Below are 17,771 nucleotides of genomic sequence, written 5' to 3'. Positions count from 1 at the left end.
ATTATACATGTGGTCTTTATGTATATCCACAACAGAGATACAGTTCTCAAGAGTTTCTTTTACCTTTTTCTGCTTCTCTTGAGTCCTATGGTTGGAGATCAAATTTTTTGTTTAGATCTGTTTTTTTCCTTAGAAACAAATGCAATTCCTCTGTTTCATTAAATGTCCATCTTCTTCCATGGAAGAAAATGCTCAGCTTAGCTGGGTAATTTATTCTTGGCTGCATTCCAAGTTCTTTTGCCTTTTGGAATATCAGATTCCAAGCCCTTCCATCCTTTAATGTTGAGGCAGCCAGATCTTGAGTGACTCTTATTGTGGCACCTCGGTATTTGAATTGTTTTTTCCTGGCTGCTTGTAATATTTTTTACTTAGTCTGATAGTTCTGAAATTCGGCCACAATATTCTATAAGGGAAGGCTTTAGAAGGTGTTTAATGCTCTGACTTCTAGGCCTCTAATCAGAGAAGAGGGGCAACTGAGAGAGTTGAGAAGGTATTAAGTAGCAAAAATTGAGTCAACTTAACAAGATTTAAAAAAAAATCATTAGAACAGTCCTAATCTAATAGGACGTCATAATCTAAAAAAGGATGCCAAGATATACAATCACATACACAAAATCCATGACAGAATCCATAGGTCAAAGTCAGGAAGAATGAGATGTCACCCTTAGCATATAGCTTTGCATGTAGCAGGTACTAGAATATTTATTTGTTGAATTAGATGAAATGATATCAACAAACCAAAAAAACTTGTTCAGTCATTTGTCAGTTGTTTCTAACTTTTCATGACTCCATTAGGTTTTTTTTTTCCCTTTTCATAATTACAACTTTTTATTGACAGAACCCATGCCTGGGTAATTTTTTACAACATTATAACCTTGCACTCACTTCTGTTCTGACTTTTCCCCTCCCTCCCTCCACCCCCTCTCCCAGATGACAAGCAGTCCTATACATGTTAAATATGTCACAGTATATCATTAGGAATTTTCTTGGCAGAGATACTGGAATGGCTTGCCATTTCCTTCTCCAGTTCATTTTACAGATGAGGAACCTGAGGCAAACAGGGTTAAGTGACTTGCCCAGGTTATATAACCAGTCATATATCTGAAAATGGATTTGAATTCAGGTCTTCGTGATTGTAGGACCAGATTTCTGTCTAGTGCACCACCTCAATTCTAGTTTTTAAGCTGAAAGGTAATTATTATTTGTTGAAATGTTTTTTGCCAGTTTAACTGAATGGGTTTTAACTAGAGTCTTTGGTTTTGAGGATACTAACATCAAAAGAAAATTGAAGCAAGAATAATTTTTACCATACATGAGTTTGTTATCACTGTGTTAAATGCATGCATCTCCTTAGAAAATTATACATTCCAAAGGTGAATTTGTTGAAGTAGAATTGTAGCTTCAACCTCCTTTATACAATAGACTTATGTGATCTTGAACAAATCACCAAAATTCTTTGGGCAATACTTAAGTCATTTTGTAAAATGGTGATGATAATACCTTATTTGTTTAAGAAGATGAACAAATAAGAGAGGAGCATAATATAGTTTAGTATAGAAGGAAAAGTGTTGATTGTACAGTCAGAGATCAGTTTAAAAATATTTTCCCTGTATATCTTTGATGAGTCTTTCTTGTTCTCAACCTCGGTTTCTTCATCTATAAAATGAAGAGGTTGTCCTAAATAATCTCTAAGAGACCTTCTAATTATAAATCCTAGGATTCTAGTTATTTTCAAGAGGACTATCATAACTTTTACATTTTAATCTGTTTTTCATGAAAACATGTCTATGCCTTCAATTTAGTTATTAGATTTAAATGATTTTCAAAATTTAAGATACGTGTTGTCCTTGCCCTTCCTTTGAGAATTTAATGGTGTGAAACTGTTTCAATGCATTCCAATGCAAACAGACCTTGCATGTTTGAACAGGATTTTCTTTTTCTGTGCCATTAATATAGGAAATAGGAAACTTGAAAAACCTGCTGTGTTTGGATGTCTCGGAAAATAAACTGGAAAGACTTCCTGAAGAAATCAGTGGTCTAGCTTCCCTAACAGATTTAGTCATTTCTCACAATTTACTGGATGTTCTACCTGATGGCATAGGTATGTGTGAAACCCACCTGATTTTGAACACTGAAATATATTGTGAACTATATGCAGTTTCCATGTATGTGTGCGTATTTGTATATGTGTGTGTGTGTGTGTGTGTGTGTAGGTATGTGTGTCTATATGAGAAAGACAGAGACAGGTAGAAACAGGATTCATTTCTTATTTGACCCTTTTTCAGATTATTGATGAGGAGGTTTGTACATATGTTGCTACTCATTTGTTTATTCATTAGATGTGCTTTTTTTTTTTCATTTTAGAAAATTGATATCTTTTTGTATTTATCTTATCAACATTTCCCTTTCAAACCTTCCCTTCTTTGTTTTTGGCATTTAAATTCTTGCTGTATCTGTCCTACCTTTCAGGACTTCATATTTTCCTTTATGTAAGGAAAGTGCACTATTGCCTCACCTCTGCTTCTTAGAATCCCTACTTTTCTTCAAAACTCAAATCAGATGCCTTCTATAGGAAACCTATTCGCTTCCTTTCTTCCTGTTCTCTTCCTCTTCATCATTTTTACTATTTTATGTATTTTGTATAGTTATCCCTTCCACATCTTGACTTTTTAATATATCATGGGTCAACATAAGAAACCAAATGGAAATTTTTGTTTGTTTTGTAGAAGTAACAGACAACATGGAAAGGCCAGGAAACAACACAGAAAAAGTTTAGAATCTCAAATATATAAAATATTTGTATAGGATTGTAAAATATCCAATCCAAATTTTATAACAAGATACTATAAACATCCCATTAAAAGAAAAAAACAGGCTCCTTTTCTGGTAAGAAGCAAGGGCTAAAGAATTTTACATATTTTCCAGATCATGGAGGTACCACATTTTCAACCCCTGCGATAAGGAAGTGATAATTGTATTTATTTTTCCTTGGCACATATTGTTTTCTCCAATAAAATGTAAATTCCTTAAGACAGGTACTATTTCAACATTATTTTTGTATACTCATGGCTAGGTGTTTAGTAACTGTTGGATGAACAAATGAATGATCATCACCTAATGGAGACATTCAGAAATATTTGTGAGAGAAGTGGCCTTTGTTCTTATGTTTAAAAAATACATAGGAATTCATTGCAGAAGGAGATAAGGTAGGACTTGTCATACATTGGAGTAACACAGGGGCCCAAGGAGCAAAATTTGGGGATTGAGAGCAATTCAGTTTGGCTACATCAAGAGTATATGAAGAAGAGTAATATGAAATATGACTAGAAAAATAGGATAGTATTATATCATGAAGATCTTGAATGCCAGGCAAGAAAGTTTGAAAGGTAAATCAGTAGGGAGTCACTGAAGGTTCTTGGATGGATAATGAGATTTATGCATGAGAAAGTTTTTTCTGACAAAGATATGAAGGATGAGAAATGGTAAGAGAGCCTCTTAGGTTAATTTTGTTGAGTTTTTGTTTTTTTTCCAGTGGTATAAGACCCTTCATGACTCTATTTAGAGTTTTCTTGGCAGAGATACTAGAGTGGATTGGCATTTTCTATTCCAGCTCATTTTAGAGATGAAAAAACTAAAACTAAGGCAAAGAAAGTTAAATGACTTGCCTAGGATCACACAACTAAGTGTCTGAGCCTTCGTGATTCCAGTCCTAGTACTTTCTCTACTGTACCACCTAAATGCCCTCTCTTAGACAAATAACAGTTGTCCAAATCATCAATAATAAGGACCTATAATAGGTTGGTGGCACTAGGAATAGATAGAGAGTGAATGTGATAGAGTTTGTAGAAAACAAAACCAAATACAGATTTATTTTAAAAATGCTGATTATAGGAATAGTTAGCTGGCGCAGTGGATGGAGCACCAGCCCTGTAGTCAGAAGGACCTGAGTTCAAATCTGATCTCAGACACTTAATACTTCCCAGTTGTATGACCCTGGTGAAGTCACTTAACCCCAATTGCCTCAGCAAAAAAAAAAAAAATGTTGATTATATTCCATTTTTAGTTGGCAAAAAAATTGGGAAAGGCAAAATATCAGTCTTGACTAGGTTTGGTAATTCTTTGGAACTTATTAACTATAAAAATACTCAAATTGACATCAATAGTACCTACTATGTATATGTTTGTAGAAGCTGAGTTGGGTCAGGTATGGATGAAAAAAATAAAAATTACTCATGGTGTGAAACCCCCTAATTTAAGTATTTCTAGTATAGTATTGTAAATGACTTTTTGAAATAGTTAGTTAAGAACTCATTGAATGAGGTATTAGTGGAATTAGTTGTTACACCTAGAAGTTTCTTTTTGCTTGACCTTTTGCAAAGGCTTATAATTCATAGAAGATGAGTCTTCCTGACTCTAAGCCCAGCACTGTATCCACTCTGCCATTTTATGAATAAATAAGCTTCATCATTAACATCATTATCATCATAACTTTATTTAGAACACTTTATTTAGAGTATCTCATTTGATCTTCATAGTATTGAGATAAGTAGGGTATTATCATCATCGTCATTCCCTTTTTAACAGATGAATAAACTGAAGCTAAGATAGGTTGAGAGATTTGCCTAGAGTCTAAGGAAAGACTTTTTTTTTAATATGTATTTCCACATTTATCATGCTGTACAAGAAAAATCAGATTAAAAAGGAAAAATGAGAAAGAAAAAAAAAGCAAGCAAACAACAATAACAAAAAATGAAAATACTGTGTTGTGATCCATACTCAGTTCCTACAGTCCTCTCTCTGGAGGCAGATGGCCCTCTCCATCACAAGTCTATTGGAATTGGCCTGAATCATCTCATTGTTGAAAAGAGCCAAGCCCATCAGAGTTGATCATCACGTAGTCTTGTTGTTGCTGTGTATAATGTTCTCTTGGTTCTACTCACTTCACTTAGCATCAGTTGATATAAGTCTCTTTAGGCCTCTCTGAAATCATCCTGTGGATCTTTTCTTATAGAACAATAATATCCCATTACATTCATATACCATAACTTATTCAGCCATTCTCCAATGATGGGCAGCCACTCAGTTTCCAGTTCTTTGCTATCACAAAAAGAGTTGCTACAAATATTTTTGCACATGTGGGTCCTTTTCCCTTTTTATGATCTTTTTGGGATACAGACTCAGTAGAGATATTGTTGGATCAAAGGGTTTACACAGTTTGATAGTTTCAAATTGCTCTTAAGGAGAGACTTAAACACAGGTCTTTCTAGCTCCAAGTCTTAACATTTCATTCAGTAGATCACATTGCCTGTTCTTAGATAGTGCAGGAAAATGAGATAACATAGGAGGAATGGGAATGGACCACATTTCTGCTATGTTTTATTATTTATAAATTACTTTTCTCCCTAAAATGGTAACGTGAATAGTATCATCTTCCTTGTATACACAGAGAGACTTGGTTAAGTGACTAGCTCAAAGTTACATGGATAGTCAGGGACAGAATTAGAATTTGAAACCTGTTTGTCTAACTCTGACAGAGCTCTTTTTATTTCATCTCCTGTGGTTCTAGTATATATCAACAAAATACATTGAAAAAGTGAGAAACCATGCATTTTAATTATATCATTATTAGCCAAATTTAAATACTTGGTAAGAGAAGAAGGAAACTTGAAAGAACTTTTCAGATACCGAAAAAATCATTTTGCTGTCAGTTTTCCCAGTGGCAGTTGCAATATTACACAACCATTTCTATCTACCTACTTTCTTGTATTTGTGATATTTTCAGTTACTAGCATGGAGCAGTGTCAGACAAGTAAATTTATGAAACTTGAGGCACTCCTTAGAAAGTTGATCAAAAGAAAACAAAAATCTTAAAAATAAATGATGTAGTATTTATAGAGAATTAAATATCCTCAGATAATGAATGTGAATGAGTGAATAAGACCTGGCCTCAGAGTGGAGAAGACTTGGATTTCATGGTACTCACTTCTGGCAAATACTGAAGAAATGCCATATCATTTGGTATAGCAGGCAACTCTTTAATACTGTAGGTTCCCCCCTTCTAAAAGAAAATTTAGTCATCTGGATTCTCTCTACTCAAATTAAATCTCAGATTTGGACCTTTCTCCTTTCCAAAAAAAAAAGATTTTTAAAAAAATCTTGAAGTGATAAAAAACTTCTAAGTTAGGCAAGGAGTTCTGTGTGCGTTGTAAAGTTAATGGTGATATGCTGTTTGTCACACAGGGAGTGTGGTAAACCCTTGGGAAGATCATTACAAAATTAATGATTGCACAGGCTTGCACAAGAATTTAGTGGAATTCTTTGAAAACAAAACAGTTACCTTCACTCTCTGTGACAGTAGTGCACAAGATGAGACTAATATTATTTTTCCCCAAGGTGATTGTCTCATCTTTAAGGTAGGGGCTGTATTCTGACTTTGCTTTGGAAGGGCTCTTTATTACTGGCTGATCTCAGTAAATAACAAGGGCTTCTTCATTTTTCTTTTCCTAGACCTTAGTTGCAGTCACTAAGAGCTGCTCACATTTAGAATGTCTTAAGGTTTACACATGCTCTCCTTACAATAATCAGAAACAGATTAGTTCAAAAATTATCTCTATCACCTTTGTGGAGCTAGCCAATCAGTTAAGTGGACAAAAGAGGATTAGAGCAAGAAATGTTGAGGTAGAATTGTCAAGAATTGACAGTGTAAGACAATACACTGAAGTTTTACTACACCAAGACTTTTGATACATGCTGTACATTGGCTGTGGGGATGGGGGAAAGAGAAATACCAAAAATAATTTGCAGGTGGCTTGAAAAACATTATTGCTTTCCATGAAAATAAAAATTCTGTTAAATTTTTCTGCCTGTCATTCATTCATTCAGTATAACTGTGTTCTTTCTATTTTTTTTTAATTTTCCCTCATGTCTAACAGTGATAAAAATAAGGAAGATATACTTCATTCCTTCCAAAGTTCAATTCAACAGACATTTATTCCTAAGGAAGACATTGTGATAAACACTAGAGACATAAAGACAAAACATTCTCCACTTTCTCTGGGGAGAAAATAATATTTATACTCTTAAGGAAATGTAAAGTAATGCAAAATAATTTTAGGAGGAAAAGACAAGTATTAACTGGGGGAATAAAGGAAGCCATCCTGGAGAAGATAGCCTCTGAGTTATGTCCTGAAAAGATGTAATGAATTTTAAGAGGGAAAGAAAAGTAGGAAGTACATACCAATTTCAACATTTTGGAGTAATTGCTTTGTAGCTACTATGCTATTTTAATTTTATGTTCAAAAATCAGTTTTAAATTTGTTATTGAATTATTTGGTAAATAAAATTTAGTTTCATATTTTGAGAAGCTGAGCAAACTAATAGCAAAATGTGGCTTTTTCCATGCCAGCTTGGACAAAAAACTTGTAATGTTTACTCAAAGAGCAACACAATGATGAACTCATGGTATGAAAATTCTCTTCATTAATGTCACTTAGTATAACAAGTCATCTGTAATTTACTTTCTTAGCCAGTAGTTGTCAGAGGATAGACTGGGGCTTTGGTCTTCCTTAACTTCAAGGCCAGCTCTTCATGTATTCCAAGAATCTTAGTGAAGTTTTAAACTTTAATGCTTGAAACCATACTAAGACTTTTCTGACACTTTATACTTCATTTTGTAGTAGCTCTTCTCTATGATGTTCCAGCTGATGTTTTCCACTCATTTAAAAATTATATTCTTATAGGAAAGTTAAAGAAGCTGTCCATCTTAAAGACTGATCAGAATAGACTCGTGCAGCTAACAGAAGCAATTGGAGAATGCGAAAGTCTTACTGAACTTGTTCTGACTGAAAATCAACTTCTGGTGAGTGGTTTCTTGCTATTTAGCTGTTTTGCTGCTTACAGTAGGAAGGGTAGGAGATCCACAGCTTTGGCTATCCAGTGAAATCTTGATGGACTCCATGCAATTGATGTTTGTGTTAGCTGGGCTGAAATGACCTTTTTAACTAACCCTATAGAAAAGATTTATCCATTAGATTAATTTTTTTAAAGCTGAATATTTTAACTGCTTGGAGAATAATGCTTTTCAGCAAATTGTTTTCAGCAAAATTCAGCAAAAATTGCTGAAAAAAAATTTCAGCAAAATACAGCATATTGCTTGTATGACTTAGGAAATACTCATTTAAATATCTTTATTAATCAAAACATATTCTCTAATTAACAATATCTTTTTATAGCAATAATTAGATTTACTTCATTAACATAATGAAAACCTATTCATAAATTTATTTTCAGCTTGTCAATATTAGTGACATTGTACTGTAATGATTTTGCCTTTGAATACCATAATTTGAAATAATTTTCCTAAATATCACTTCATAAATATACTCACTTTAAAAAAAAGAAGGTCATTTGTAGAGTAGGAAAGATCTTAGATGTCATCCCATTTTACTGATGAGAAAATTTAGGCTTAATGAGAAGAAAGACCTTTTCCAAAATGAGTTTATTGGCAAAGTTCTTAGGATCACAGATCTAGAAAAAGTGCATGTAGAGGTATTCTAGTTCACTTCCTCATTTTACAGATAAAGAGACTTAGAGAAGTTAACTGACCTTTCTTAGGTAAGGTCCAAGATCAAGCACAATGGCACAACTTCCAAGTTCAGCACTCTTGACTTATAGAGTTTTTCCTATTCTCATACCTCATTCCTAGGATTACCTTGTATATTTATTATTATGCACATATTCTCCATTAGAAGGTAGTTTCCTTGAGGGCAAAGGCTGATTTATATTCTCTCCCCCATTCCCTCTCACCAAGAAACCTTGGCTTTCCCAATCACTCCCAGTCAATTTCTTTTCTAGTTCTTGAATTGGGGGAGATAAGGGTACCTGTAATTATCCTAACACTTTAAATATATTTTATAATCTAGAAACTCTATGACAGTTTCTAATAATACTCCAACAACAGTATAACCTCTTCATCCTATTTTTACTTCTCCTTTAGAAGGATCATGGGTTATTATTCATCTTTTTTTCCTCTTCTTTTCTGTTCAGTATTTTCTTTCTTTTTCTCCTTTAATCTTTTTTATTTTATTGTATACTTTTATTTTTATTTATTTATTTTTGGATACAAATTTTTATTAATGATATTTTTAGTTAAACATTCAGAAATCAGTTCATTCACATACTCAGGAAAATTAAATCTTAAAATTTTAAATCTTTTTCTCATCCTTTTATTAAATGATTCAACAAGCATTCATTAATTATATTTTTGATCTCTAGTATTGTGCTAAATACTTGATAAGATGAAAAAGCATGAAATAAAAACCATAACTAATGTAGTGTGATGTAAAGAGAAACAGACCAGAAGACTTGAGAATATGTTATTGTTTAATTTTATAAGAAAGTTTTAGTTTTGGTCATTATTCATTTTTTTGTTGCTTCTTTCTTCCCATATATTCTCCAGTTCTCCCGTTCCCCCTTTTTTCTGCTCTCCATTCCTTTCATTCGTTTTTTTTCTCTTTTCCTTTTCTTTCTTTTCCTCTCATAGTTCTTCCTATCTCTTGCTTTTTCCTCCATATCAAATGGTGGTACCAGAAGATAAACTCTAATTTTAGAGTCAGAGGAACTTGCTTCAAATTGATTCCACTACTATCTATATGAATTTGGACAAGCCAGTTCAGCACTCTTGGCCTAATTGATTGGTTGATTGTTGTCCTTTATTCTCAAGAAGGATTAAAATGATGTTGTCATGCTACTGCACTGTATTTTGAACTATGGCTGATCAAACCAATATGAACTTAAGGCTCAACCACAGGTCAAGCACAAATAGGCCATATGAACAGTTAGACTGAGCCTAATTACTGCAAAACAAAAGAATTGAACTAGATGACTTTGGAGCCCTCAGCTCTGATTTTGTGATTTCATAATGGTTCTATTACAAGGAAAGCTGTAGGTTATACCCCAATAAAGAGTAGAAAATTTAGGGGTAAACAAGCTGAAACAGGCAGGGTTGGGGGAGCTGGAGTCAGTTGGTAGTATTTCAAAGCATAGCTTAGATTGTGGCTCTTTGTCACATTTTTTACCAACTTCTTTGCTAGTTATTTACAATTTTAGATGAAAAAATTCTCTTTTAAGACTAGTCAGGGTTTGGATTATAATAAAAAAATTCAGACTTTCTGAATACAATCAATTTAACATCATTCTATATATTTTTTTCTTACCTGTTACACTTTCTTCTTTTTCATACATTGCTCTTCTTCTTGTGACCTTCCTGACCTTTCTTACCCAATTCTGCTTGCCTTCCACAGTACTTTCTATTTTTCTGAACACAAGATAGGGAGGCAGCATAACATGGTGGGAAAAAACCAAGGTTTAGAGCCAAAGGACTTGGATTCAGATTCTAACTACTTGGGCAAATCTGGGCTTTGGAGGCTGGGGTCAGTGACCTCTATGTCTCTTCCCCCCTCAAAATGTTTGATTCTAGTCCCAGAAAGGTATGGATTTATTACCTCTTGGAGATTAGTAACATTGGTTTTTTTTTCATTAGATGTTTTCCTGTCAGACAAGTGGCACAGCAGATAGAATGTGGGCCTGGATTTAAACAGATTGGAATGCAAAGACAACTCCAGATACTTAATAGTTTTGTAATCCTGGAGACTCATTTAACCTTTTTGCTTCAGTTTTTTGATCTGTAAAATGGGGATAATAATAATACTACTTTCCAGGGTTGTTGTGAGGATCAAATAAGATAATAATTGTAAAGTATTTATAGTGCCTGGCACATATAAGTGAATTACAGAGAAAGCACTATATAAATATCTATTTTCCAGGAATGTTATGAGGATAATATAATACCGTTTGTAAAGTGCCTTGTAAATCTTAAAGTTAGACTATATAAAGGATTATTATTATTGTTATTAATTATTTCCTGTAGCCAAAGATAGTAATTTTACTTAGATCAGTCACATCTTAATTTTCAAAACTTAGCTTAAACTTATGCCTTGTGTAAAGGTTCATGTAATGTAAAAACTAGCATAACAATAGTATAACAGCATGTAATATGTTAGTGAGCACAAAAATAACATGTACAGTAAGGCCTTCAGTTAAAAAATAACTTGTTTTCTCTTGAAAATTAATCTTTGTCAATTTTTAAACATTCCCTTTGTATGGATAGTAAATAAAGAATTTTTTAAAATAATAATAAATTGTTCTTATTAAAACAGACATTGCCCAAAAGCATTGGAAAACTAAAGAAGTTGAGCAACTTGAATGCAGACAGAAACAAATTAGTGTCCTTACCAAAAGAGGTATGTATACTTTTGTATGTCTACAGAGGTGTTGATACTTTTAAAAAGGAAGTAAAAATTGATTAGTGTTTTGACATATATGATTTTTTAAAATTGTGTATTTTAATCAATAAATGAGAGCCAGTGATCCTTTTAATACTAATAGAAAAATTTATGTGCGAGAAATTGGGTAATGAATATGGATAGGTGTTGAGTCCAGCTACTGGAAGACTTTGGATATAGAGTTTAGAAATATGAACATGATTGAGGTTATGGAACTATTATAGGTCTCTATAGACACAAGAATAGCACTGATGAAATAATTGTTAATAATCTGGTATCTGTGTGCAAGAATGGATGTAATTGAAGAGGGATTCAAGCTAGGATGCCGTTTAGGCTTAAAATGATGAAATTTTGGATTTAAGATTCTGGGGGGGTTTAAACAATTTATTTTTGTCTTTTTTGTGTTCACAAACGTAGCACAGGTCTTGGCACATACTGAAGCTTAATAATAGTTGTTGGAAGAGTGGTTGGTTGATTAAGCAAAATATAAAGAAAGAAGGAGTTTTTAGAAAGAAAAAGGAAAAATTAGTAGGATTTGTAGGAGGTGAAAGGAGGGTTTACAAATGACTAGAGTTTCAACTTTGGGGGACAAAGAACACTGTATCATTGACAGAAATAGGTAAAGGATTCAGGTTAGGAAGGAAGATGGAAGACAGAATTTTTACCTGTTGAGTCTGGCATAGTGGTAATATATCCAAGTTAATTTTTCCTATAGACAATTTTAAAAAATGATCCAAGTCCAAGTGAGAAGTGAGGATATTTGGAAACACTGGTTAAAGAAAGGATTATGAAAGATAGGGGAAGAAATGAACTCCTCAAGAGAGTAAGCATAAAGGGGCTAATGACACATTACTAACAATAATTCTTAATTATTGTTAATATTTGTTCCAGAAGCAAGAATTGATAAAGCAGAATTGTACCACAGTCTTTTTTTTTTTTTTTTTTAATTATAGCTTTTTATTTACAAGTTATATTCATGGGTAATTTTTCAGCATTGACAATTGCCAAACCTTTTGTTCCAATTTTTCCCCTCCTTCCCCCCATCCCCTCCTCCAGATGGCAGGTTGACCAATACATTGTACCACAGTCTTGATGAAAGGTCCAGGGAGTCTAAGATCTAAGTAATATGAACATATAAGTTTCTAGTTTTGAAGCTTGGGTTGGGGAAGAATCCTAGAGCAACTAGAGAGGACTGATGTGGGAAGGATTTGAGTATTTAAAGATCCCAGTGACAGTAGGGTAGATTAAGTAGGTTTGGTGGGTTTAAGAATCTAGAGAGAGCTTCTATTTAGAGGAAAGTAATATGGAGAGTAAAGGATAACTAGGGTGGTATAGCAGATAGAAAGACAGGCCTTGAGTCTGGAAGGCCTGATTTAAGTCTGGTCTCAGGCATTTAGTGCCTGACCCTTAACCCTGGTTGCCTCAGTTTTCTTAGCTTTAAAATAAGCTAAAGAAGGAAACGGCCAACTATTCCATTATCTTTGCCAATAAAACCATAAATGAGGTCATGGAGGCACATTTCAACACAATAGCAATATGGAAGTGGTGATTTCTAGAGTTAAGTACTTTGTAAAGCTAATTTTAACTCATATCATCAAACTTTTACTTCATCATGGACTGCTAATGAGAAGCAGATTGACCCTAATTGTCTGTCCTATGTCTTGTCTATTATTTATTCCTCTAGCTTTAAGATATTTTCTTTCTATAGAATTTTTGGTATTTAGATCTCAGTTTTCCTTTATTTTCAGTGTTGCTTCTATCTTCCTCTCAACTAAGTTATTTAGACTTTGACTTTTTTGCAAATTGATCCAGGACTGTCTTCAAGAACTATGTGTTCTCAGTAAACAGTTCAAGTTAAATGCTTGCTTTCATAATTCCTAACCCTTGATGAAGCTCAGGTGGCTCTAAATTACATAACCTCCCTTTTCCCTTCTTTTCCAATACTGATAGTCCTCAGATTCTTTAGACACTTTCTCTCCTTCCTCTCACCTCAGTTCATTCCAACTCATCCATCTCCTGTGCCATAGACCACCTTCCAGGATCCAGAACTCCAGCTGAGTTCATGCTTGGGATTTTTAATGACTTTTTCAGTTTTTAAAAGGTTTCTTATTTTATCTTAGCAGAGTAAGAGTGATTTTATAAATGGGTTGCATTCACAATTTGCAAATAGATGATAATGTGATTCACATTTAAGTTTAAGGCTGTTTCCTAGAATGAAGATTTAAGCCTAAATTACAAAGAAAGGTTAAGTTAACCAGACAGAATCCAGCTAATTAAAGTCTTTATAAAAATTATAGACACTCAGAAGTAAGAAAGATCCACCAAACTTGTGTGGTCTAATGTACTTGAACAGGAATCCCCTTTGTAATACCCTTTCCAAATTGTCATCCAGTTTTCATTTTCATTATGATAACTTGAGGAGCTCTCTACCTTTCTAAGAAGCCAATTCTACTTTTGCATAGGTGAAAATCTTGGCAAGTCTTTCCTCATATCATACCAGATTTGTCTCTCTCTAGTGATAGTTAACCTGAATTTTGTTTGTGCTTAAATTTTAGGAAAGAGAGCACAAATCTCAAGCAAATGGGCAGATAGCTGGAATATATTCAGAAATAACTTCCTGGGTATGCCTTGGGTTTACTGCAGGCTTTGTCCAATTTCCTAAAAGTGCCACAATATTCTCAAACTATGGCCCATATGATGATCCCAGAAGACTGAAGGAATGTAAGCCAACAAAAGAAGCCTCAGTTCTTTTCAGTATGCCTTAAGTTCTAAGTTAGGATAAATATGTAGCATTAGAAATCTCCTTAGTAAACTTAAGTAGTGTTTTTTGGTTAATTGTGAACTCTACATGAGTAATTATTCATATATAATTAATACAACATAATAAAAATCTCTATTAATTTTTTTTCTTAGATTCAGCTAACTTCATGAGAACAAATTCTAGACTAAGATTTTTTTTCTCCTTATATAACTCTCAATGTCTTATCTTCTTTACTCCTATTTTTACTGTAAGAGAATGTCTTTGACTTTTATTGCCTTTTAGGAATTTAAGCAGTATCTCATTTATCAGTGATCTTATAAATTTCAAAGACTGTGTGATTTTGGACAAATCATATAAATAACTTCTCTGGGCCTCAGGTCCCAAATCTATAAAATGAAGAGGTCATACTGGATGTCTTTTAGTGTCCCTTTAAATCTATGATCCTGTGAAAGTTAGCTAATGAATATTAGCCTTGGCAATTTAACCCATGAGCTAGATGGCTCAGTGAATAGGGCTCTGGCCCTGGAGTCAGGAAAACCTGAATTCAAATATGGCTTCAGATACAGATACAGATGAGTGGTCTTGGACAAATCACTTAATTTCATTTTCTTCAAATTGTAAATGAGCTGGAGAAGCTAAATGAAAACCACTCCATTATCTTTGCCAAGAAAATCTGCAAAGGGAATATGAAAAATCAGATACCATAAAAAAATCAATAATTTAACCTATTTTAAACTCTTTCTTCTTTACCTTATGAATGTAGGTGTACAACTCTGGAATTTTTCTTATTTTTGTCCTTATTGTTTTATATTGTTTTCATTAAATATTTTTTTAAAAGTTCTGATTATAACCCTATGTTCTAGTTTAAATATACTAGGGAAACTTCCATTTCTGGTTGTTGGAGAGGATCCCAGACTCTAAAGGATTTTTGCTTTCACATCCTGTCCTTTTTTTGTATTTTCCCTCCTATGTTTTTCCTCCTACCTGTTAAAACATTGAATGTTTTGGTTTTTTAAAAAAATGAACCTTGGGTGCATCCATTCATGCACATGCATAATAAATGAAAGAGAAAATGTGCTGAACATCTGTCTACAGGTCTGTATGATAACAGCTTGGCAGTCTAGAAAGAAGCCTTTGAGCTCTTGACCCCAGTGGTTGAGATGGAGCAGCCAAGCCACAACGAGTATTCTGGCTCTCTTTGCGTCATAGTGGTCGCTGCTTTGGCTTTCTTGCTTTCTTCCCTGGACCTTTCTGGGACATGAGAATGGTTGCCTTGGAATGTGTGTGTAGCCTGTCTGCTTTTGTGGCTCACTCTGCTAGTTCTATACCATCTAATCAAATTCTGCTATTGTTGGATTCTGTGTTGTTTTGTGAAAATGAGCACCTTCCCTTATAAGCAGTTGATTGATGTCCTGAGGGAGTAGGAGTGTGCTGAGATACATTATACTTACACAGTTGAAGTGATTGACAATAACATGATGTGCAGTGTTTTTGATTTTTGCCTTTTCCCCCTCTACTGCTTATTTTGAAAGTTAGCATTGTCTGTTGTCATTTTGTTATTACAGTTAAGTCAGAAATAGCTCTTATTTGTGAGCTATTCTTGGGGAAAAACCCGGGGAGGGAAAATGTATGTACTGTCTGCTTCATGATAATTTTTTTAAAAATATATTTGTGGCAATATTTGTATTAGTGGTAAATTTGTCATTCAAATGTATGTCTCTTGTTTTCTTAATTGTTAGCTGCTTGGAAATTTTAAAAAGTCAGGTAACCTTGTAATCTTGTAAGTATTGTTCAGCTTGTAGTCTCAAACAATAACTTCCATTCTATGATTTGAATGCATGATGACTTTATTTCTCTTGGATGCTTTGCAGTGTCTCTCATTGTCAATCATTGAAAATTTCTGTCTTAAAGTTGAACTTTACTCATGGCTGCATGGCCCCTAATCCAACTTTGCGTTTTGTGTGTTGAATATATTCAAATTTTTCATTCTCACAAGAATGCTTTTTTTCTGTGAATGAAATTTCCCAGGTGATTCAGAATTCTGAGAGCAATAAAGCACCGCAGATGGCTCATCTGACTTGTACTTCATAGCCATTTGTCAGCGCTGTTCTGTTTGTTTGATGGAAAGGTTCCATTTACCTTCTTTGCTGTACTAGGCATGCTTCAGATTTTTAGGAGAGAAAGAGAGAGAGAGAGGCACAAATCCCAAGAAAATGGGCAGATATCTGCAATATATTAAGAAACAACTTCCTGGGTATGCCCTGGGTTTACTGTAGCCTTTGCCCAGTTTCCTAAAAGTGCATATCCACAATACTATCACACTATAGCCACAATTCAGAATGATGATCCCAGAAGAGGGATGAGGTAGAATAGGCATCAAGATTGGTATATAGAGCAAAAAATTGAAAATATAGTAGAGATTCAATTGTGACAGCACTACCATGACAAGACATCCATCACAGATTACAAAGTTATGCTGTTTATTATGTGAATTAATAGGGGGAAAGGTGAGTTGCCTGATGGAACTCACCATTAAACAGGAGGAAAGAACCAGTAGAGGAAAAATGTTATGAGGTAAAGAGTATTTTATTAGGCTTAGTTTTGGAAAGAATTCAGCAAAAATCATCAAAAGCACATCTTTTTAAAGAGGAAATATAACCTTGGGGGTTTCTCCTTGGAGGAAGGGAAATAGAGGTGGGAACCAGATGTATATTGAGATATTGAGACTGTCTTAAAGATATTCTGGAAAAAATTGGTTCCCATCTAGGTTTAACAAAACAGTCTGAGAAATTCCCAACTTAGGTATCCGAAAAGTGTCTTAAAAATGCAAATCAAGGCAGGTTTCCTTAACTGTGATGATAAAACCATCCCAGGATGAATATTTTATTATTTCATGACTAGGGAGGGAATAAGCTGGTTTCAGGATTCACATCAATCTGTATATGTACTTCTCACCCTGTCCATGGTTTATTGAGGGCAGAGATACAGAACCTCAAAGGTAGGTACAGGAATTTTGAAAGAAGGTGACATCCTCAATGAATTAATATTCTCTAGGTATATGGAAGAAAAGCAGGAAAAACTGAAGAAGCCACATGGGATACTGAAGGAGTAATAGTTTTAGAGTCAGAGAAATTAGGTTCAGACTGCCTCTGCTATTTACTACTTTCTTAACCTTTTATAAGTCACTTCCTATCTTGGAGCCTCAGCTTTCTCATTTCTAAAATGAAGTTTTTAAAATGATTTTGAAGCTCCCTTATCACAAGATTCTCTTGGAGCATGGATGCATAATTAGTATCTATTATTAATGTTATCAGTTAAGCTTTAGAGTGGAATTCAGTAAGTTGATTTAACAGATGTGACCAGAAAATAGAGCAGAAAGCCATAAGTGACCAAATGTTGGATGTCTAGTTTATCTCCCTTGTCCTATTAATTGCAGATGAAATTTTTTTTTAACAACTTGGTGCTAATTGCTTCTTTGTACTGGAGATGGGGCTTAATCCAGAGCAAAAGAATGAAGATACCCTGGAGGTTGGGGCAGTCAAGTTTTTATTCTAGACTTTCCCCCTCTAAATACTCCCCTTCCCTCCTTCTCCCTTACCTTCTTCAAAGCCACTTAAATGCCTTTTGAATGAATGAATACTGGAGAATAAATATATTCTGGAAATTGA

General features: G+C 34.0%; 1 protein-coding gene across 1 annotated transcript in view; it reads left to right on the top strand.

The window, feature by feature from the left end:
• Positions 1 to 17,771, top strand: part of LRRC1 (leucine rich repeat containing 1) — a 167,210-nt gene that overhangs the window by 118,046 nt on the left and 31,393 nt on the right. Inside the window, exons 8-10 of the mRNA XM_003769157.4 lie at positions 1,957 to 2,101; positions 7,740 to 7,858; positions 11,217 to 11,300. Coding sequence (XP_003769205.1) covers positions 1,957 to 2,101; positions 7,740 to 7,858; positions 11,217 to 11,300 — 348 coding nt within the window. The remainder of the gene's footprint in view (positions 1 to 1,956; positions 2,102 to 7,739; positions 7,859 to 11,216; positions 11,301 to 17,771) is intronic.

This window comes from Sarcophilus harrisii, chromosome 4 (genome assembly GCF_902635505.1).
Source record: "Sarcophilus harrisii chromosome 4, mSarHar1.11, whole genome shotgun sequence".
NCBI classification, from domain to species: domain Eukaryota; kingdom Metazoa; phylum Chordata; class Mammalia; order Dasyuromorphia; family Dasyuridae; genus Sarcophilus; species Sarcophilus harrisii.
The sequence above is the reverse complement of the archived record's forward strand: the minus strand, read 5'-3'. Positions and strand labels throughout refer to the sequence as shown.